This window comes from Rhinopithecus bieti, unplaced genomic scaffold, assembly GCF_001698545.2.
Source record: "Rhinopithecus bieti isolate Rb0 unplaced genomic scaffold, ASM169854v2 scaffold_14885, whole genome shotgun sequence".
NCBI classification, from domain to species: Eukaryota; Metazoa; Chordata; class Mammalia; order Primates; family Cercopithecidae; genus Rhinopithecus; species Rhinopithecus bieti.
This window is the reverse complement of record NW_016807971.1, coordinates 457,318-479,691: the sequence shown is the minus strand read 5'-3', so window position 1 is coordinate 479,691 and position 22,374 is coordinate 457,318. Positions and strand designations below refer to the sequence as shown.

Below are 22,374 nucleotides of genomic sequence, written 5' to 3'. Positions count from 1 at the left end.
AAAAAAAAAAAAAAAAAAAAAAAGAAGGTACAGGAAAACCTAGAACATTAAACAGAGATGTGGATTAAAAAAAAAAAAAAAATTCAGAGGCTGGGCTCGGTGGCTTATGCATGTAATCCCAGCACTTTGGGAGGCCAAGGCGAGCAGATCACCTGAGGTCAGGAGTTCAAGACTAGCCTGACCAACATGGAGAAACCCCCATCTCTACTAAAAATACCAAATTAGCTGGGCTTGGTGGCACATGCCTGTAATCCCAGATACTTGGGAGGCTGAGGCGGGAGAATCACTTGAACCTGGGAGAAGGAGGTTGCAGTGGGCCGAGATCCCACCATTGCACTCCAGCCTGGGCAACAAGGGTGAAACTCCGTCTCAAAAAAAAAGAAAGAAAGAAAGAAAGAAAGAAAGAAGGGAGGGAGGGAGGGAGGGAGGGGAGAGAGATAGAGAGAGAGAGAGAGAGAGAGAGAGAGACAGAAAGAAAGAAAGAAAAGAAAGAAAGAAAAAGAAAGAAAGAAAGAAAGAAAGAAAAGAAAAGAAAAGAAAAGAAAAGAAAAGAAAAGAAAAGAAAGAAAAGAAAAGAAAAGAAAAGAAAAGAAAAGAAAAGAAAAGAAAAGAATAGCTGGGTGTGGTGGTGCACGCCTGTAGTCCCAGCTCCTTGGAGGCTGAGGCAGGAGAATCACTTGAACCCAGGAGGTAGAGGCTGCAGTGAGCTATGATTGTCCTACTGCATTCTGGCCCACGTGCCAGAGCAAGACTGTGTCTCAAAAAATAAACACAATTGTGATGAGGAATCCAGCTCTCTTCTACCATTTTCTATTTTCTCCCTACAATTATTAACCTGTTTTTCCTGCATACTTTATAAAAACGTTTCAAGTTTCATATTCTTATACATGCAAAGTTAATCTCTGAAAAGACAGACAAGAAACTGGGGAAGAGGAACCAGGAGTCAAGGTGGAAGGAAAAGATGTTCTGATACACATACTTCACGTTTTTACCGTTTTTAGTATATGCAAGTATCACCTGTTCAAAACTAAACTGTTAAGGTTTATTTTTTTAAGTCCATGCTAATGGCCAGAACACTATTTTTCAAGCATTCCAATGAAGCATGGTGTACTCAATCAATGTGATTAATCAATTTCCACAAAAGGAAATAAGAACATTTTCTCAGAGACACTTAGAAATATTTGCTGTTCTTTTGAGTAATGGAGTGATGTGAGCACATGGGTAATCTGAAATCTACTTTGGCACTCACATTTACAGGTAAGGAAACTGAGGCACAGAGAAGCTAAGCAATATGCTCATGGTTGCATACCTACTGGCTGCCAGCTATTAGAACTCTGGCCTCCTAAATTCTATGCTTTCAAGATGGTGGCTTTTAAAAGACAAAATGGATCTTTTATTCTGAAGGCTGAATTGAAGAAGTGGAGTGGGAGATGACAGAAGTAGGAAAACTAGCTTCTAAGATGCAATTATGTCAACCAGAAGATAGTGAGGAATTCAGTTAAGACTCAATTTTCCAACTTTCTGCACTGAAAATATCACCTACAGTACTGGTTAGGACAAAAGATTCTGGGCCTTAATTCAGAACCTCTGAGGAAGGGGCTGTAGGATTCTACAATGTATATAGCTCCACATCCCTTACTCAAAACCCTTGGGGGTCAGATGTGTTTCAGGATTCAGAATGGGTGTGATTTTGAAAAGGTAATACTTGCATGTACCCTATGTTACATACATACTCTTAGCAGGGTTTATGGCAATATCCCATTATCAAACACATTAAGATTTTGGCAGCAAAACAAAAATTCACACGGAAGTAAATAAAACTAAAAAAAAAAAAAAAAAAAAAAAAATGTCAATCAGTTCACATCTATTTTGTTGAGGAAAAAAATTTCCATTTTCAAAAAGGCTCAGTTATAGAGTTGTCAGACATTACCTAATAAGATATTTAATAAGATAACTGCTATTTAAAAGAAAAATGCCCACCGGGTGCAGTGGCTTATGGCTATAATCCCAGCACTTGGGAGGTCAAGGTGGAGGACTGCTTGAGCCCGGGAATTTGAGTCCAGCCTGGGCAACATAGTGAGACCCCTATCGCTAAACAAAAAATAATAAATTTTAAAAATTAAGAAAAAAGAAAAGTGCCAGTCAAGGCAACATAGCAAGACCCTGTCTCAAAGAAAAAAAAAATTAATTAATTAGTTGAGTGTGGTGGCACGCACCTGTAGTCCCAACTACTTAAGAAGCTGAGGTGGGAGGATTGCTTGAGCCCAGGAGGCCGATGCTGTACTGAGCTGTGACCGCACCACTGCATTCTAGCCTGGGCAACAGTACAAGACCTTGTCTCAAAAAATAATAATAAAATAAAAATGAACAAGTTAAAATATATGATTTCCTATGTCCTTGCAAGGAGGTCACAATCCCATCCATAATTATCCTTCTCCTTTTCCTCAGACACATAATGCTTTTATTATGAAATCATTATTGTGAAATGTATCTAATTATCAAGATCGTCTTTCTCATTATTATTAGAGAAAAAGGTTAAAAGTTCCTGATTATGTATAACTGGTTTGTTCCTTAAAAAGTACCTATTTGTATACTGCTAAGTCAATCTGCAAGCCAAAACCTACACAGAAGCACACTATTTGCTAAAACAAACATTCTATCTGAGCAAAAGCTTGAAAAGTGTCATACTCTTCTCCCTTTTTACCCCTCTTTTCCTGCCAACAGTCTTTACTCAAAAGTCAAACATATTGCCTCCCTAGCCCCTACTTTCTTTATCACTATGTCTAAATGCTTAGGAATGTATACAATCAGAAAACAAGTGTTGTCTCTTTCTGTACTGGCAGAAATAAGGTGGCAGCTACCTAACCTCATATCATCTGACCACATCAAGCTAACTATTAATAAAGACATTGCAACATATGTAGAATAATAACCACAGAATTGAATAGCCTTATTATTTTTTTCTAAGAAATGACCAGAACAATATTTCTTCAATGCTCAAGGTGAAACTATAAAAGAATGATATAAAAATCAATCAAAGTTCTATATAATATCTCTCAGCAGCTGTGATATAAGGATTTGTGTTTACTATTCTTTTTTTTTCTTTTTGGGAAGTATTGTATAGAGCCCTCCCCCAAAGTCCTGTGACTAGAATAAGCCACAAGACAATTTATAATCCACTCTAAGTAATATATAATAAGAAATTAAGAAAAACCTAACACAGAAAATTCAACAAGATAAAAGTTGATAATAATTTTAAACACTACAATTTAATGGGCTACAATCTAGAAGCTATATCCTGTGTATTTACCGATCACAATGATCAAATATACCATTGTGCTTCTTATTCTTTAAGAGATATTTGAAGTTCAACGTATAGGATATGTTCGTAGAAATCAGAAGCAAAAATGTGTCTTAGAGCTACAAAATAGCAGTTGGCCTAAGTCTTAAATTCCATTTATCTTAAGACCTCAAATTAAGGGACTCATTAATCCATAATCACAATTCTCCTGCTTTCTAACTCACGAAAGGATAAATTAGAAGCTAAGTATTACAGAGAGTATACTGATAGCAGCTAGAAGTGAAATTGATGGTGCTGAAAAAATTGAAATATCTTCAAATGGACACTATTATTGTGATCCAATAAAGTTAACGCAAGTCCTGGAATAAATCTTAAATGATAATTTTTTAAATCCCTAATAGTTTAAACAAGCATACCACAATTAAAACAAGTTTCACTTTAGAAATCTGTTAAATCTTTTAAAATCTGACAAGTGAAAACATATTTAACATATATAAACACATGTACAGCAGCTTCCCTCATAATAGCCTCAAACTGGAAATAACTCAAATGCTCATCAACAGATGAATTCAGGCTTACTGGAGCATTTTAGATTTTGGATATTTCAGATTTGGGATGTTCAATCAGTAAAATGTAAATAGAAGTATTCAAAAAAAAAAAATCCAAAATATTTCTGGCCCCAAGCATTTCAGATAAGGGATGCTCAACTTGTACATAAATTGCAGTATTTCTATAAAATGGAATACTACTCAGGAATACAAAGGAATTAACTACTGACACATGCAACATAGGTGAATTTCCAAAATATGCTGTCCTGGCCAGGAGTGGTGGCTCATGCCTATACTCCCAGCACTTTGCAAGGCCAAGGCGGGCAGATCACTTGAGGCCAGGAGTTTGAGACTAGCCTGGACAACACAGCGAAACCCCGTCTCTACCAAAAATACAAAATTTATCTGGGCATGGTGGCACGTGCCTGTGGTCCCAGCTGCTCGGGAGGTTGAGGTGGGAGGATGGCTTGAACCTGGGAGGCAGAGGTTGCAGTGAGTTGAGATCACACCACTCCACTCCAGCCTGGGCGACAGAGCAAGACTCTGTCTTAAAAAAACAAACAAACAAACAAACAAAAAACCCAACAGAAAACAACAAAATGAGCTAAAGAGACCAAATTTACCTTCCTGCCTGAAATAACTGAAACACTGGACAAAATATATGAAACAAGGGTTTTCAGACATTGGACACGTGACTGTGTTCAGGTAGTAAGGACTATGATTACTTAGAAAGGGGAAACAAAGGCCGGGCGCGGTGGCTCAAGCCTGTAATCCCAGCACTTTGGGAGGCCGAGACGGGCGGATCACGAGGTCAGGAGATCGAGACCATCCTGGCTAACACGGTGAAACCCCGTCTCTACTAAAAAATACAAAAAACTAGCCGGGCGAGGTGGCGGGCGCCTGTACTCCCAGCTACTCGGGAGGCTGAGGCAGGAGAATGGCGTGAACCCGGGAGGCGGAGCTTGCAGTGAGCTGAGATCCTGCCACAGTGCTCCAGCCCAGGCGACAGAGCGAGGCTCCGCCTCAAAAAAAAAAAAAAAAAAAAAAAAGAAAGGGGAAACAAAGACCGACAACTGCCTCAACTTATAGATCGGAGAATTTCCAGACCACAGGGCAAAGGAGAAATGCAGACAGAGCCTAGCAGTCTCCCTGACTTGAGGATAAAGAACTGGGGAGTTCAGCCAGACACAGTGGCTCAAGCTGTAATCCCAGATCTTAGGGAGGCGGAGGCAGGAGGATAGCTTGGGCCGAAGAGTTCACGACCTGCCTGGGCATGTAGCAAGATCCCCGTTCTCCACAAAAAAAGAAAAAAACAAAGACACACACACACAAAAAGGAAGAACTGGGAGTTCAGGGAGACAAAAGCAAAGATCAGTGCTTGGATGTGAGGGGACTACTGAGGATGGAAAAAGGAGCGGATAGAACAATTCCCACAGCTCTTATGGAGTAAGAATAGTTTGTTTCCACCAGAGTAGAAATCTTCATGGGGCTTTGGATTAGAGTACTCAGAAAGGTATTATTCACTTGTAGTGCAAAATTAGCCATAGACTAACAGCTGCTCTGGATCCATCTAACAAAGCTTCATAAGAGCTTGAGAAGACCAAACCGTTTCCAAATAACTTGCCTGTATCCCAGAATAAAGCTCAAGAATATTTATGCAAATACAAAATATCCAGCACCCAAAAGGTAAAATTCACAAAGTCTGGCAACCAATAAAAAACTACCAGACATGCAAAAAGGCAAGAAAATATGACCTATAATGAGAAAAATCAATAAATAGAAACAGTCCCAGAAATGGCAGAAATTATAGGATTAGTAGACAGGGATATCTGCTGGGCGAGGTGGCTTATGCCTGTAATCCCAGCACTCTAGGAGGCGAAGGCGGGTGGATCACAAGGTCAGGAGTTCAAGACTGGCCTGGCCATGTCTTGAAGCGACATGGTAAGACCCCGTCTCTACTAAAAACACAAAAATTAGCCTGGCGTGGTGGCGCATGCCTCTAATCCTAGCTAATTAGGAGGGTGAGGCAGGAGAATTGCTTGAACCCAGGAGGTGGAGGTTGCAGTGAGCTGAGATCACGCCACTACATTCAAGCCTGGGTGACAGAGCAAGACTCCGTCTCAAAAAAAAAAAAAAAAAAAAACGAAAACAAAACAAAACAAAAAAAGGTAGAGGAAAACTTAACACATTAAGTAGAGATGTGGATGACAGAAAAATATCCACAGGCCGGACGCAGTGGCTCACGCCTGTAATCCCAGCACCTTGGGAAGTCGAGGCAGGCAGATCACCTGAGGTCAGAAATTTGAGACCAGCCTGACCAACACGGAGAAACCCTGTCTCTACTAAAAATACAAAATTAGCCGGCCGTGGTGGCGCATGCCTGCAATCCCAGCTACTCAGGAGACTGAGGCAGGAGAGTCACTTGAACCTGGAAGGCAGAGGTTGCAGCGAGCCAAGATCACGCCGTTGCACGCACTCCAGCCTGGGCAACAAGAGCAAAACTCCATCTCAAAAAAAAAAAAAAAAATCCAAGACCTAAATCAAACTTCTAGAGACAAAAAATACAATGTCTGAAATAAACACTAGACAGGTGAAAATAACAGCTGACTAGGCACCTCAGAAGAAAATTTAGCAAACTTGAAGTCATAACAATAGAAATTATCTCAAATGAAAAAGCAAATAGGAAAAAAAAAAAAAGATTGAGCCAGGCATGGTGGCATGCACTTGTAGTCCCAGCTACTTGGCAAGAGGCTGTAGTGGGAGGATGACTTGAGCCCATGAGTTTGAGACCAGCCTGAGCAACACAGCAAGACTCCATCTCAATAATAATAATAATAATATATTTTTTTTGAGATGGAGTTTTGCTCTTGTTGCCTAGGGTGGAGTGCAATGGCATGATCCCAGCTCACTGCAACCTCCGCCTCCTGGGTTCAAGCAATTCTCCTGCCTCAGCCTCCCAAGTATCTGGGATTACAGGCATGACAGATACTTATATTTTATACTTACCGAGATCATGCCACTGCACTCCAGCCTGGGCAACAAAGCTAGACTCCGTTTCAAGAAAAAAAAATGTAAATGATCTAAATACTATACTTAGAAGTTAAATATTGTTCACTTGGATAAATAAAACAATGTTCAATTATATGCTGCCTACAAAAATGCACTTTAAATATAAAGACACAAATATTGTGAAAGAAAAAGAAAAAAAGAAAAAAACACATATCATGCTTACGTTAATCAAAAGAAAATTGAAGAAAAAAAAAGCAAGCTAGAGTGGTTGCATTAATATCATACAAAGTAGATTTTGGCCGGGCACAGTGGATCACGCCTGTAATCCCAGCACACTGGGAGGTCAAGGTGGGTGGATCATGAGGTCAAGAGATGGAGACCATCCTGGCCAACATGGTGAAACCCCATCTTTACTAAAAATACAAAAATTAGCTGGGCGTGGTAGCATGCAGCTGTAGGCACAGCTACTTGGGAAGCTGAGGCAGGAGAATCGCTTGAACCCGGGAGGTAGAGGTTGCAGTGAGCAGAGATCACACCACTGCACTCCAGTCTGGAGACACAGCGAGACTCTTTCTCAATAATAACAATAATAGGGAGGTAAGTTCATCATGAGGATGTAAAAATTCTAAACATTTATGCAACTAATAACCCAGCTAATTTTTTCAAAAATTTTTGGCCAGGGGCGGTGGCTCACACCTATAATCCCAGCACTTTGGGAAGTAGGCGGATCACCTGAGGTCAGGAGTTTGAGACCAGCCTGGCCAACATGGTGAAACCTCATCTCTACTAAAATACAAAAATTAGCTGGGCATGGTGGCAGGTACCTGTAATCCCAGCTACGTGGGAGGCTGAGGCAGGAGAATTGCTTGAACCCAGGAGGCAGAGATTGCAGTGAGCTGAGATCGCATGCACCATTGCACTCCAGCCTGGGCAACAAGAGCGAAACTCCGTCTCAAAAAGAAAAATAGAAAAAAAGAAAAAATTTTAGAGATGAGGTCTTGCTACGTTGCCCAGGCTGGTCTCAAACTCCTGGGCTCAACAATCCTCCTGCCTCAGCATCCTGAGCAGCTGAGATTATAGACACAAGCAATAGTGCCCAGTTTACAAATATATTTATACCAATATATTATACAACTTTACATATTAGACAACTTTGATGAAGTAAATCAATTCCTTGATACCAACTACCAAAATTCACTTAAGAAGAAATAGACAACCTGAATAGACCTATATTCTATTTGAATACAATTAATTTGAATTTATGGATTTAAATAATCCATATTATTAAATAATTTGAATTTATGGATTTAAAATCTTCCCACAAAGAAAACTCCAGGCTCAGATGGCATTCACTGGCAAATTCTACCAGACATTTAAGGAAAAAAATTCTAACAATTCTAGACACTAACTCTTCCAGAAAACTGCAGAAAAGTGAATACTCCCCAACTTACTCTATTAATCCAGTAAGCCAATTTTAAGCCAGTTTTAAGTAAGGTTCTGCAACAGGTCCAAGCTTTGAAAGCTGTACTAGTAGCTGGGATTACAGTAGTACCCATGTGACTCAGAAGATTTCATGGTGACTAGTATGTCTGTAATGGATAGGGATGCTATATGGAGCCTTCGGCAGTCCTTTATAAGTAAATGACAGCCAAGATCTTTCGGATGGGGACAAAGCTATACTGTCCTTTGGAGAATTGTTCTCCTTTTGAGTAACAGCTTTTAGTTTGCTACTGAGTTCTTGTAGAGACTAAAAATTTGACCATGGGCCAAGTTAACATGTGACCTGAACTCCCTGACATGCACTGGATGCCTGGACGCTGTCATATTCACCAAGCCATAAAGTAGGGCAAGCATAGCAGTTAAGTACTCCATCATTAAGTGTAAGTGGTATAGAGAAGACTGGGCTCAAGCATGTCCTGAAGACACAAGTAAACACGAGCAAGTGACTCAAATACCCATGGCTCCTAACGATGCTACCCTGCTTCCTCCCTCATATTGCATTTACTGCCTCATGAGGAGCTCCCCGTGACAGCTGACTAAGGAAGACTTTAGGCCTGATTTGTGATGGTTCAACATAAACCATCTAGCACTAACTGAAAGGAGACAGCTATAGCATTACAATGTCATGCAGGGTTGATCACGAAGGATTGTGAAGAAGAGAAATCCTCCCAATGGGCAGCTTCAAACAATACTGCAGTTGTTCATTTTGCCTGGATGGAGAGATGACTACAGATGTAGATTTACATTGATTCAAAAATGACTAGCAGTTTGGCTGGAAGGACAGTGACTTGGAAGGGACATCACTGGAAAGTTGAGACAAGAAGTCTGAGGAAGAGATATGTGGATGGAGCACTCCAAATATGTATATAGAATATGAAGATAATTGTGTACCATATAAATGCTCATCAAAGAATTACCTCAGCAGAAGATCTTAATAATCAGGTGAACAAAAATGACTTCTTCTGTGGATATCAGTCAGCCTATTTCCCCAGCCACCTGTCTTACCCAACAGATTCATGACTAAAGTGGCTGCAGCAGTCAAGATAAAGGTTAGCAACACGGACTTCCACTCACCAAGACCTATTAGGTTCTAGCCAACACTGAGTAACTAGCCTGCCAACCGCAAAAAAACAATACTGCCGCCAATCCTGATGGCAGGTTGATCATACTGGATCATTTCAATCATGAAAGGAACAGCAATTTCTTCTTGCTAGACTAGACTCTGGATATAGATTGGTCTTCCTTGTCCTTAGTATTTCCGTCAAAAAGCACCATCCACAATCTTACAGAATGCCTTATTCTTCATTGTGGTATCCCATACAACACTGCTTCTGACCGGGGGACTTATTTTATAGCAACTAAAGCACAGCAGTGGGCAAGCAGTCATGGAATTCACTAGTATTATTATGTCCCTCATCACCTTGAAGTAGCCAGCCTGAAATATCAGAATAGTAGACCATCTTCGATTTATTGTCTCTCAACTCCAAATCCACCCTCCTTCCTTGTGTTACTCAAGCTGAATCCTATAAACACAAATCCTCTGCCAGCTGGCTTAATGTTAGGCGTAATTAATAAAGGGTATTGAAAGGCTACTGCAAAACAGAGGGCTTCCCCTCCTGGTTTCAACATGATTTTAGTCCACCTAGTACCCAGTGGGTCAGTGTGCTGGAAGCCTGGTAGTGCTCACTTCAGTGACCACCAAGGTTGACTCGAGCCCACACTCACTCTCTGCCAATTTCTCAACCTTCCAGTAATTCACGACTGTAAACCAGCTCCAGGTCAGTACTCTGGCAAATGGTATTGCCATGATAGGTTACATGTTGCTGTGGCAGCCAAACCCTCACCAAAAGGTCTGAATCTCAGGCTTGGGAGGGGTTTGGGGTAAGGTGCTTTCTTAGTTCTTTCTTTGTTCACTCTTCCTCATCCTGGAGGATAGTAGCTATTTTCTGCATATGCTACTTCTGGAATCTTTTTTTTTTTCTTTTAAAGAGAAAAGGTTTCATTCTGTTGCCCAGGGTGGAGTGTAGTAGCATGATCATAGCTCACTGCAGGCTTAAACTTCTGGGCTCGAGTGATTCTCCCGCCCCAGCCTCCAGAGTAGCTAGGACTACAGGTGAGCACTACCATGCCTGGCTAATATTTTAACTTCTTTTTTGTTTTTTTTTTTTTGGAGACGGAGTCTCGCTCTGTCGCCCAGGCTGGAGTGCAGTGGCCGGATCCCAGCTCACTGCAAGCTCCGCCTCCTGGGTTTACACCATTCTCCTGCCTCAGCCTCCCGAGTAGCTGGGACTACAGACGCCTGCCACCTCACCCGGCTAGTTTTTTGTATTTTTTTAGTAGAGACGGGGTTTCACTGTTAGCCAGGATGGTCTCGATCTCCTGACCTTGTGATCCCCCCATCTCGGCCTACTGGGTCTCACTATATTGCCCAGGTTGGTCTTGAACTCCTGGCCTCAAGTGATTCTCCTGTCCGGGCTTCCTAAAGTGCTGGGATTATAGGCATGAGCCACTGAGCCCAGCCAAGAGTCCTCTTTTACCCCTTTCAGTAGTTTAGCATCTTCTAGTAATTAACAGTTATTTATATTAGATTTTCCCTGTTTAATTACTGCTACGGTTACTCTCTTCTGTGTGACAGAAATGGCCTTTTCAGAATACAGTTATGGCATCAGCTAGGTGGCAACACTTTGTGGGTTTGGGGTAATGTCTAATGTCCTCCAGTATGTTGTATATGATCTGAATTGACAACCAACATATGGTGCTGTTTTTTCCATAGCTAGGATTCACTAGTCCAGGAAGTAAAGGATAGGAATGGGTGTGACTCCTCTCATTATTACCCCTAATGATCTGGTAGTGAAATTTCTACTTCCAGACCAGGGGCAGTGGCTCACACCTTGGGAGGCCGAGGCAGGTGGATTACCTTAGGTCATGAGTTCGAGACTAACCTGGTCAACATGGTGAAACCCCATCTCTACTAAAAATACAAAAATTAGCCAGGCGTGGTGGTGTGCACCTGTAGTCCCAATTACTCAGGAGACTGAGGCAGGAGAATTGCTTGAACCCAGGAGGCAGAGGTTGTAGTGAGCTGAGATCGCACCACTGCACTCTAGCCTGGGCAAGAGAGCAAGATTCCATCAAAAAAAAAAAAAAAAAAAAAAAAAAAAAAAAAAAGCTTCCCATCCTCACAACTTTTAAATTTGCTGATTTAAAGGTTTTATTTGTTTGTTTATTTATTTATTTATTTTGAGATGGAGTCTCGCTCTTGTCACCCAGGCTGGAGTACAGTGGCACAATCTCAGCTCACTGCAACCTCTGCTTCCCGGGTTCAAGCGATTCTCCTGCCTCTACTGAGTAGCTGGGAATACAGGTGCCCGCCACAATGTCCAAAACTTTTTTATTTTTCGTGGAGACGGGGTTTCACCTTATTGGCTAGGCTGGTCTCGAATTCCTGACCTCAGGTGATCCACCCACCTCAGCCTCCCAAAGCGCTGGAATTACAGATGTGAGCCACCACACCTGGCCTGATTTAAAGGTTTTAATTCACAAAGGTTTTAATCCATCCATCAGGAGACATAATGGTTCCGTTAAACTGAATGTTAAGACTGCTACTTGGTCACTTTGGGCTTCTCATTCCAGAGAACCAAAATGCAGCAGGGTTATAATGGCTAGGGTGATTGATCCTGATCATCAGAGAGAAACAGGGTTGCTACTATGCCACGAGGGAAGCAAATGGAACTGGAATATAGAGGATCTCTGGGGCCCCTCAGTACTCCCATCTAAAAGTCAGTGAAAACTCCAACAACCCAATTCAGGTAGGACTTCTTATGACAACCCTTCAGTAAAGAAGGGTAGGTCACCCCGAGGCAAGAAATTATGACCAATTTAGGTTATTGCTGAGAGCAGAGACAGAAAACAGCTATGATCATGTAACCAATTACAGAAACAAAGGATAGTTATATCAGAAATGTAACTTTTGTTTTATCTTTATTCAAAAGTTGATATGATTAAAACAGGTGTGTATAGATGCCAAGTTGACAAAGGGTAGAATCTAACAGTTTTGTACTTTGTCAACTTGGTTAAGCTAGAACTAGGTTTCCCCAAATCCTCTTCCCTGTATGGTTCTGGGTTAGAGTTGGCCAAAAAGGAATCTGCCCAAGATTTGGAAGGTGAAAGTGCAGTAGTAGCTGTAATTAAGCAGAAGGTCACTGTAGTTAGAGATGGTAAGACAGACACTGAGGGGCTAGCAGAATTCAGCTCTTCTGGCTGACTCAGAGACTAGCTAGACAGGCAACAGCCTCCCACGGATCTCTCCATCTGCTCTCCTTTCCAGTCTCACTCCAGCAGCTGGACGTGGAATCCTGCCCCAGACTCCATGGCAAGCTTAGATCTGTCCACCCAAACCAGTGCTTCAGAAGAGCTGCTTAGTGACATTCCTCTGGGTCTCTAATCCACTTTTAGACTCTTATCCAGTTTCTCCTACAATTGTGTGAGACTTTTTTTTTTGAGATGGAGTCTCACTCTGTCGCCAGACTGGAGTGCAGTGGCGCAATCTTGGCTCACTGCGACCACCGCCTCCCAGGTTCAAGCAATTCTCCTGCCTCAGCCTCCTGGGTAGCTGGGACTACAGGCGCATGCCACCAGGCCCAGCTAATTTTTGTATTTTTAGTAGAGAAAGGCGCATGCCACCAGGCCCAGCTAATTTTTGTATTTTTAGTAGAGAAAGGGTTTCACCATGTTGGCCAGGATGGTCTCGATCTCTTGGCCTCGTGATCCACCTGCCTTGGCCTCCCAAAGTGCTGGGATTACAGGCATGAATCACTGCGCCTGGCCAAGGTTTTATTACTTTAATAAATCCATTATTCAATAATACTCACAGTAGTTCTTCTTCCAGACTAAACCCTGACTGATAAACCATGTTTTTTGGACAAAATTTTCCAGTTAAGGGGTAGACACCTTAAGTGTCTGGATTCTATATCTCACTTTCTTCCTTGAGCAGAAAACATAACCCTTTTGAAGAAGAGTTAAAACCCCAGTTTCGGGCAGGGTCTGGGGAAGGGGCGGCAGGCGCCATGTCCGGCCGCGAAGGTGGCAAGAAGAAGCCACTGAAACAGCCTAAGAAGCAGGCCAAGGAGATGGACGAGGAAGATAAGGCTTTCAAGCAGAAACAAAAAGAGGAGCAGAAGAAACTCGAGGAGCTAAAAGCGAAGGCCGCAGGGAAGGGGCCCTTGGCCACAGGTGGAATTAAGAAATCTGGCAAAAAGTAAGCTGTTCCTTGTACCTGAGGAGATGGTGACCCTTTATTTCATCCTTATTTAAACGTCTATATTCCCTGCCATAACATCTTTTGCCACCTAAAGCTGGAATTAAGTGTTGTCTTGGAGCTGTTGTACATTTAAGAATAAACTTTTGTAAAAAAAAAAAAAAACAAACAAACAAACCCCAGTTTCTCCTAAGGGGAGCTCATCTTTACTGTTACAGGTTTGTGCCATCTGGCTGTGGAAAAGAATATAATCATCCTTGTCTTTATGTCATTTGTGGAGAGAACGTTATGAAAAAAATAACAGATGTAAAATATCAAGGAACGGTAGCAAGAAAATATCTTTGTTACTATGGTACTGTATTCTGAATTTTGCTCAGTTACATGGAATAAAGAATAATTTCTGGCTGTTCAAAAGAATATATCAGTCGGGCGTAGTGGCTCACACCTGTAATCCCAGCACTTTGGGAGGCCAAGGCTGGTGAATCACTTGAGGTCAGGAGTTCAAGACCAGCCTGGCCAACATGGTGAAACCCCATCTTTACTAAAAAATACAAAAAATTAGCCAGGCGTGGTGGCACATGCCTGTAATCCCAGTTACTCAGGAGACTGAGGCAAGATAAGTGCTTGAACCCAGGAGGCAGAGGTTGCAGTGAGATGACACCACTGCACTCCAGCCTGGGTGACAGAGTGAGACTCTGTCTCAAAAAAAAAAGAATATACCTGTTGATGTTAATTGCAGTTTACAATAAAATTTTACTTGTGATTTTCTTGTGTATGTAATGGAGACTGATACCAATATTTCTACATTGAAACTTGGCAATTCATTAATAAATGTTGACACCCTGCCAGTAATAAAGATTTTCCTGATCCTAAATAAGACCAGACTACTTTCCCATAAACAAAAAAAGTAATGACTTTATCCTCTGTGTTGGATATACCTCCTATTTACTTCACATTTATCCATATTAGGTCTATGTCTAAGAAAAATGTCCTAGGTTTCTGTATGTTTCAGGGACAACTCATTAAAAAAAAAAAAAAGTATCAAAGATACCTAGGCAACAGGGCAAAATCTCATCTCTACAAAAAATACAAAAATTAACCAGGCATGAGTTGGAGTCTCACTATGGTACCCAGTACACCTGTGGTCCCAGCTACTCGGGAGACTGAAGTGGGAAGAGGGCTTGGACCCAGGAGGTTGAGGCTGCAGTGAGCTGTAATCGCGTCACTGGACTCCAGCCTAGGTGACAGAGCGAGACCTTATCTCAGGAAAAAAAAAGAAAAGAAAAAGTTATCTAGAAATCATTAAAATATCACTGCAATAACAGTTAAGAGTTGGGTCATACTAAGAGATAGGAAGATATAAAAAGAATGAAGGATCCTATTAAGTCTCAAGGACTTTACATTTAGGCAGGAAGGCATACAGATAATTAAAACCCAGAGAAATGCAAATTCAATCAAGCAATGTAAGTGGCCTGCGGGGAGTTAAGCACACATTTATGGGAGTCTGCTTAGTCCCTTCAGGGCTCAGACAGGCATCTAGTCACATCCTGGCCAATAAAAAAATCTCAGCAAGCAGAGAAGTCAATTCTAAAAATTACACGTGACATACATGTAACATAAAAATAATTTGGCATAACATACTTATTTCATTAGTGAGTAAATATCTTTTTTTTTTAAGAGATGGGGTCTCACTATGTTGCCTAGGCTAGACTTGAACTCCTTGGGCTCAAGCAATCATCCTGCCTCAGCCTTCCTGAGCAGCTGGCACTACAGGTGCAGCACCACACCTAGCTATCATTTTTTACCCCAGAATGATTTATAATTAAAAATAGAATGTTTAAGGGAAAGCATACATAGTGTTAATATTCTTAAGAACTCTGTTCATATTTGTTTTTGTTTTTTGTATTGTTTTGTTTTTTGAGATGGAGTCTCGCTCTGTCACCCAGACTGGAGTGCAGTGGTGTGATCTTGGCTCACTGCAACCAACATCTCCAGAGTTCAAGCAATTCTTCTGCCTCAGCCTCCCGAGAAGCTGGGATTACAGGTGCACACCACCACGCCCCACTAATTTTTGTATTTTTAGTAGAGACGGGGTTTCACTACGTTGACCAGACTGGTCTTGAACTCCTGACCTCAAGTGATCTGCTTGCCTCAGCCTCTGAAAGTGCTGGGATTACAAGTGTGAGCCACTGCGTCTGGCCTTCTCTGTTCTTTTTTTCGAGACAGGGTCTCACACTGTCACCAAGGCTGGAGTGCAGGGGCACAATCTTGGCTCACTGCAACCTCTGCCTTCCGGGTTCAAGTGATTCTTGTGCCTCGGCCACCTGAGTAGCTGGGATTACACACGTGTGCCACCACACCTGGCTAATTTTTGTATTTTTAGTAGAAATGGGGTTTCACTATGTTGCCCAGGCTGATCTCAAACTCCTAGGCTCAAGCGATTCATCCACCTCGGCCTCCACCATTACAGGCGTGAGCCACTGCACCCAGCCATATTTGGTATTTTAACTTCTGTAAAATTTAAGAGAATTTGACCTAGTGAAGTAATAAGTTAGCCTTAAAAATTCAGTTTAAAATGTGTAATCAGTTGTTAAGTTAGCCTTAAAAATTCAGTTTAAAATGTGTAATCAGTTGTTTTAGATTTATTATTTGAATCAGAAAGTTTACTATTTATACAGTGCTGAAACATTTTAAGAGAACTTAAGAAGTCTCAGATCTATAAAATGATATAAGTAGTCCATGTTTGTTGAATAATTGAAGTTCTTTAAAATAACTTTTAATTTATAAAGTTTAATCATTTTAAGATGTTTAACTTTGTAAATTAAACCAAACATAGGCTCTTAAAAGTGATTGTTGGCCGAGTGCAGTGATTCACACCTGAAATCCCAACACTTTGGTAGGCCGAGGCAGGCAGATCACTTGAGGTCAGGAGTTCGAAACCAGCCTAGCCAACATGGTGAAACCTCGTCTCTACTAAAAAAAATACAAAATTAGCCAGGAGTGGTGGTGCACGCCTATAATCCCAGTTACTCTGGAGGCTGTGGCAGGAGAATTGTGTGAACCCAGGAGGCAGAGGTTGCAGTGAGCCGAGATGGTGCCACCACACTTCAGCCTGGGCAACAGAGTGAGATTGTCTCAAAATAAAAAAGTGATTGTTAAAATTTGCTACACTTTAAATAGGATAAGATTTGTAAACAAATTCCAAAATTTAAGAAAGAATTTAGTCTTAAAATTTTAGGTTTTATAAATTATTATTAGAACTAAAGATAACTCTAAATAGGCTTTTCTGCACACAAAACCACCTCAATGTGCATTTAAAATGCTCGTATATTTGGGAGGCTGAGGTGGGCGGATCACGAGGTCAGGAGATCAAGACCATCCTGGCTAACATGGTAAAACCCCTAAAACTACAAAAAATTAGCATGTGATCACATGCATCTGTAGTGCCAGTTACTGGGGAAGCTGAGGCAGGAGAATCGCTTGAACCTAGGGGTGGGTAGGTTTCAGTGAGCCAAGATTGAGCCATTGCACTCCAGCCTGGGCAACAGAGCCAGACTCCGTCTCAAAACAAAACAAACAAACAAAAAAATTGCTTACATTAAGGTTGGGCACAGTGACTCACACTTATAATCAATTCCAGCTCTTTGGGAGGCTGAGGTGGGCGGATGGCTGAGCTCAGGAGTTCACGACCAGCCTGGGCAACCTGGTGAAATCCAGACTCTACAAAAAATACAAAATTAGCCAGGTATGGTGTTGCTAGCCAGTAGTCCCAGCTACTCCAGAGGCTGAGGTGGGAGAATCACTTGATCCCAGAAGGAGGAGGTTGCAGGGAGCCAAGATCCTGCCACTGTACTCCAGCCTGGTCAACAGAGGGAGACCCTGTCTCAAAACAAACAAACAAAATTAAAAAAAAAAACAAAACCTCTCATACTAATCAGTGGTGTGCTGGAACCAGCTTCCTAAATTTTCAGCAATTCTGCAAGCTGGTTGTTAAACACAGTGCTGTTAAAAAACTAGAATAATAAATTATATTAAAGGCCGGGCACGGTGGCTCATGCCTGTAACCCCAGCACTTTAGGAGGCCACAGTGGTCAGATCACTTGCGGTCAGGAGTTCAAGACCAGCCTGGTCAACATGGTGAAACCCCATCTCTACTAAAATACAAAATTAGCCAGACATGGTGGCACGCACCTGTAATCCCAGCTACTAGGTTGCAGTGAGCTGAGATGACATCACTGCACTCCAGCCTTGGTGACAGAACACAGCGAGACTCTATCTCAAAAAAAAAAAAAAAAAAAAAAAAANCGGGCAGGGTCTGGGGAAGGGGCGGCAGGCGCCATGTCCGGCCGCGAAGGTGGCAAGAAGAAGCCACTGAAACAGCCTAAGAAGCAGGCCAAGGAGATGGACGAGGAAGATAAGGCTTTCAAGCAGAAACAAAAGAGGAGCAGAAGAAACTCGAGGAGCTAAAAGCGAAGGCCGCAGGGAAGGGGCCCTTGGCCACAGGTGGAATTAAGAAATCTGGCAAAAGTAAGCTGTTCCTTGTACCTGAGGAGATGGTGACCCTTTATTTCATCCTTATTTAAACGTCTATATTCCCTGCCATAACATCTTTTGCCACCTAAAGCTGGAATTAAGTGTTGTCTTGGAGCTGTTGTACATTTAAGAATAAACTTTTGTAAAAAAAAAAAAAACAAACAAACAAACCCCAGTTTCTCCTAAGGGGAGCTCATCTTTACTGTTACAGGTTTGTGCCATCTGGCTGTGGAAAAGAATATAATCATCCTTGTCTTTATGTCATTTGTGGAGAGAACGTTATGAAAAAAATAACAGATGTAAAATATCAAGGAACGGTAGCAAGAAAATATCTTTGTTACTATGGTACTGTATTCTGAATTTTGCTCAGTTACATGGAATAAAGAATAATTTCTGGCTGTTCAAAAGAATATATCAGTCGGGCGTAGTGGCTCACACCTGTAATCCCAGCACTTTGGGAGGCCAAGGCTGGTGAATCACTTGAGGTCAGGAGTTCAAGACCAGCCTGGCCAACATGGTGAAACCCCATCTTTACTAAAAAATACAAAAAATTAGCCAGGCGTGGTGGCACATGCCTGTAATCCCAGTTACTCAGGAGACTGAGGCAAGATAAGTGCTTGAACCCAGGAGGCAGAGGTTGCAGTGAGATGACACCACTGCACTCCAGCCTGGGTGACAGAGTGAGACTCTGTCTCAAAAAAAAAAGAATATACCTGTTGATGTTAATTGCAGTTTACAATAAAATTTTACTTGTGATTTTCTTGTGTATGTAATGGAGACTGATACCAATATTTCTACATTGAAACTTGGCAATTCATTAATAAATGTTGACACCCTGCCAGTAATAAAGATTTTCCTGATCCTAAATAAGACCAGACTACTTTCCCATAAACAAAAAAAGTAATGACTTTATCCTCTGTGTTGGATATACCTCCTATTTACTTCACATTTATCCATATTAGGTCTATGTCTAAGAAAATGTCCTAGGTTTCTGTATGTTTCAGGGACAACTCATTAAAAAAAAAAAAAGTATCAAAGATACCTAGGCAACAGGGCAAAATCTCATCTCTACAAAAAATACAAAATTAACCAGGCATGAGTTGGAGTCTCACTATGGTACCCAGTACACCTGTGGTCCCAGCTACTCGGGAGACTGAAGTGGGAAGAGGGCTTGGACCCAGGAGGTTGAGGCTGCAGTGAGCTGTAATCGCGTCACTGGACTCCAGCCTAGGTGACAGAGCGAGACCTTATCTCAGGAAAAAAAAAGAAAAGAAAAGTTATCTAGAAATCATTAAAATATCACTGCAATAACAGTTAAGAGTTGGGTCATACTAAGAGATAGGAAGATATAAAAGAATGAAGGATCCTATTAAGTCTCAAGGACTTTACATTTAGGCAGGAAGGCATACAGATAATTAAAACCCAGAGAAATGCAAATTCAATCAAGCAATGTAAGTGGCCTGCGGGGAGTTAAGCACACATTTATGGGAGTCTGCTTAGTCCCTTCAGGGCTCAGACAGGCATCTAGTCACATCCTGGCCAATAAAAAAATCTCAGCAAGCAGAGAAGTCAATTCTAAAATTACACGTGACATACATGTAACATAAAATAATTTGGCATAACATACTTATTTCATTAGTGAGTAAATATCTTTTTTTTTTAAGAGATGGGGTCTCACTATGTTGCCTAGGCTAGACTTGAACTCCTTGGGCTCAAGCAATCATCCTGCCTCAGCCTTCCTGAGCAGCTGGCACTACAGGTGCAGCACCACACCTAGCTATCATTTTTTACCCCAGAATGATTTATAATTAAAATAGAATGTTTAAGGGAAAGCATACATAGTGTTAATATTCTTAAGAACTCTGTTCATATTTGTTTTGTTTTTTGTATTGTTTTGTTTTTTGAGATGGAGTCTCGCTCTGTCACCCAGACTGGAGTGCAGTGGTGTGATCTTGGCTCACTGCAACCAACATCTCCAGAGTTCAAGCAATTCTTCTGCCTCAGCCTCCCGAGAAGCTGGGATTACAGGTGCACACCACCACGCCCCACTAATTTTGTATTTTAGTAGAGACGGGGTTTCACTACGTTGACCAGACTGGTCTTGAACTCCTGACCTCAAGTGATCTGCTTGCCTCAGCCTCTGAAAGTGCTGGGATTACAAGTGTGAGCCACTGCGTCTGGCCTTCTCTGTTCTTTTTTTCGAGACAGGGTCTCACACTGTCACCAAGGCTGGAGTGCAGGGGCACAATCTTGGCTCACTGCAACCTCTGCCTTCCGGGTTCAAGTGATTCTTGTGCCTCGGCCACCTGAGTAGCTGGGATTACACACGTGTGCCACCACACCTGGCTAATTTTGTATTTTAGTAGAAATGGGGTTTCACTATGTTGCCCAGGCTGATCTCAAACTCCTAGGCTCAAGCGATTCATCCACCTCGGCCTCCACCATTACAGGCGTGAGCCACTGCACCCAGCCATATTTGGTATTTTAACTTCTGTAAAATTTAAGAGAATTTGACCTAGTGAAGTAATAAGTTAGCCTTAAAATTCAGTTTAAAATGTGTAATCAGTTGTTTTAGATTTATTATTTGAATCAGAAAGTTTACTATTTATACAGTGCTGAAACATTTTAAGAGAACTTAAGAAGTCTCAGATCTATAAAAATGATATAAGTAGTCCATGTTTGTTGAATAATTGAAGTTCTTTAAAATAACTTTTTAATTTATAAAGTTTAATCATTTTAAGATGTTTAACTTTGTAAATTAAACCAAACATAGGCTCTTAAAAGTGATTGTTGGCCGAGTGCAGTGATTCACACCTGAAATCCCAACACTTTGGTAGGCCGAGGCAGGCAGATCACTTGAGGTCAGGAGTTCGAAACCAGCCTAGCCAACATGGTGAAACCTCGTCTCTACTAAAAAAAATACAAAAATTAGCCAGGAGTGGTGGTGCACGCCTATAATCCCAGTTACTCTGGAGGCTGTGGCAGGAGAATTGTGTGAACCCAGGAGGCAGAGGTTGCAGTGAGCCGAGATGGTGCCACCACACTTCAGCCTGGGCAACAGAGTGAGATTGTCTCAAAAATAAAAAAGTGATTGTTAAAATTTGCTACACTTTAAATAGGATAAGATTTGTAAACAAATTCCAAAAATTTAAGAAAGAATTTAGTCTTAAAATTTTAGGTTTTATAAATTATTATTAGAACTAAAGATAACTCTAAATAGGCTTTTCTGCACACAAAAACCACCTCAATGTGCATTTAAAAATGCTCGTATATTTGGGAGGCTGAGGTGGGCGGATCACGAGGTCAGGAGATCAAGACCATCCTGGCTAACATGGTAAAACCCCTAAAACTACAAAAAATTAGCATGTGATCACATGCATCTGTAGTGCCAGTTACTGGGGAAGCTGAGGCAGGAGAATCGCTTGAACCTAGGGGTGGGTAGGTTTCAGTGAGCCAAGATTGAGCCATTGCACTCCAGCCTGGGCAACAGAGCCAGACTCCGTCTCAAAACAAAACAAACAAACAAAAAAATTGCTTACATTAAGGTTGGGCACAGTGACTCACACTTATAATCAATTCCAGCTCTTTGGGAGGCTGAGGTGGGCGGATGGCTGAGCTCAGGAGTTCACGACCAGCCTGGGCAACCTGGTGAAATCCAGACTCTACAAAAAATACAAAAATTAGCCAGGTATGGTGTTGCTAGCCAGTAGTCCCAGCTACTCCAGAGGCTGAGGTGGGAGAATCACTTGATCCCAGAAGGAGGAGGTTGCAGGGAGCCAAGATCCTGCCACTGTACTCCAGCCTGGTCAACAGAGGGAGACCCTGTCTCAAAACAAACAAACAAAAATTAAAAAAAAAAACAAAAACCTCTCATACTAATCAGTGGTGTGCTGGAACCAGCTTCCTAAATTTTCAGCAATTCTGCAAGCTGGTTGTTAAACACAGTGCTGTTAAAAAACTAGAATAATAAATTATATTAAAGGCCGGGCACGGTGGCTCATGCCTGTAACCCCAGCACTTTAGGAGGCCACAGTGGTCAGATCACTTGCGGTCAGGAGTTCAAGACCAGCCTGGTCAACATGGTGAAACCCCCATCTCTACTAAAAATACAAAAATTAGCCAGACATGGTGGCACGCACCTGTAATCCCAGCTACTAGGTTGCAGTGAGCTGAGATGACATCACTGCACTCCAGCCTTGGTGACAGAACACAGCGAGACTCTATCT

General features: G+C 41.7%; 2 protein-coding genes and 1 pseudogene across 6 annotated transcripts in view; 2 read left to right on the top strand and 1 right to left on the bottom strand.

The window, feature by feature from the left end:
• The window catches only part of SEC11A (SEC11 homolog A, signal peptidase complex subunit), a 54,327-nt gene that overhangs the window by 27,019 nt on the left and 4,934 nt on the right, over positions 1-22,374 (bottom strand). The window lies entirely within an intron of this gene.
• On the top strand, positions 13,371-13,780 carry LOC108537121 (translation machinery-associated protein 7). Its single transcript, XM_017884269.1, has one exon. It carries the CDS (start codon positions 13,425-13,427, stop codon positions 13,617-13,619), a length of 195 nt encoding a protein of 64 aa, XP_017739758.1. The 5' UTR covers positions 13,371-13,424; the 3' UTR covers positions 13,620-13,780.
• On the top strand, positions 17,928-18,299 carry LOC108537120 (translation machinery-associated protein 7 pseudogene; annotated as a pseudogene). The gene has a single exon (XR_001887720.1). The product of XR_001887720.1 is annotated as a translation machinery-associated protein 7 pseudogene (transcript).

Bases quoted from the DNA above. Each gene is read 5' to 3' on its own strand.
- LOC108537121 (XM_017884269.1), top strand. From the start codon at position 13,425: ATGTCCGGCCGCGAAGGTGGCAAGAAGAAGCCACTGAAACAGCCTAAG.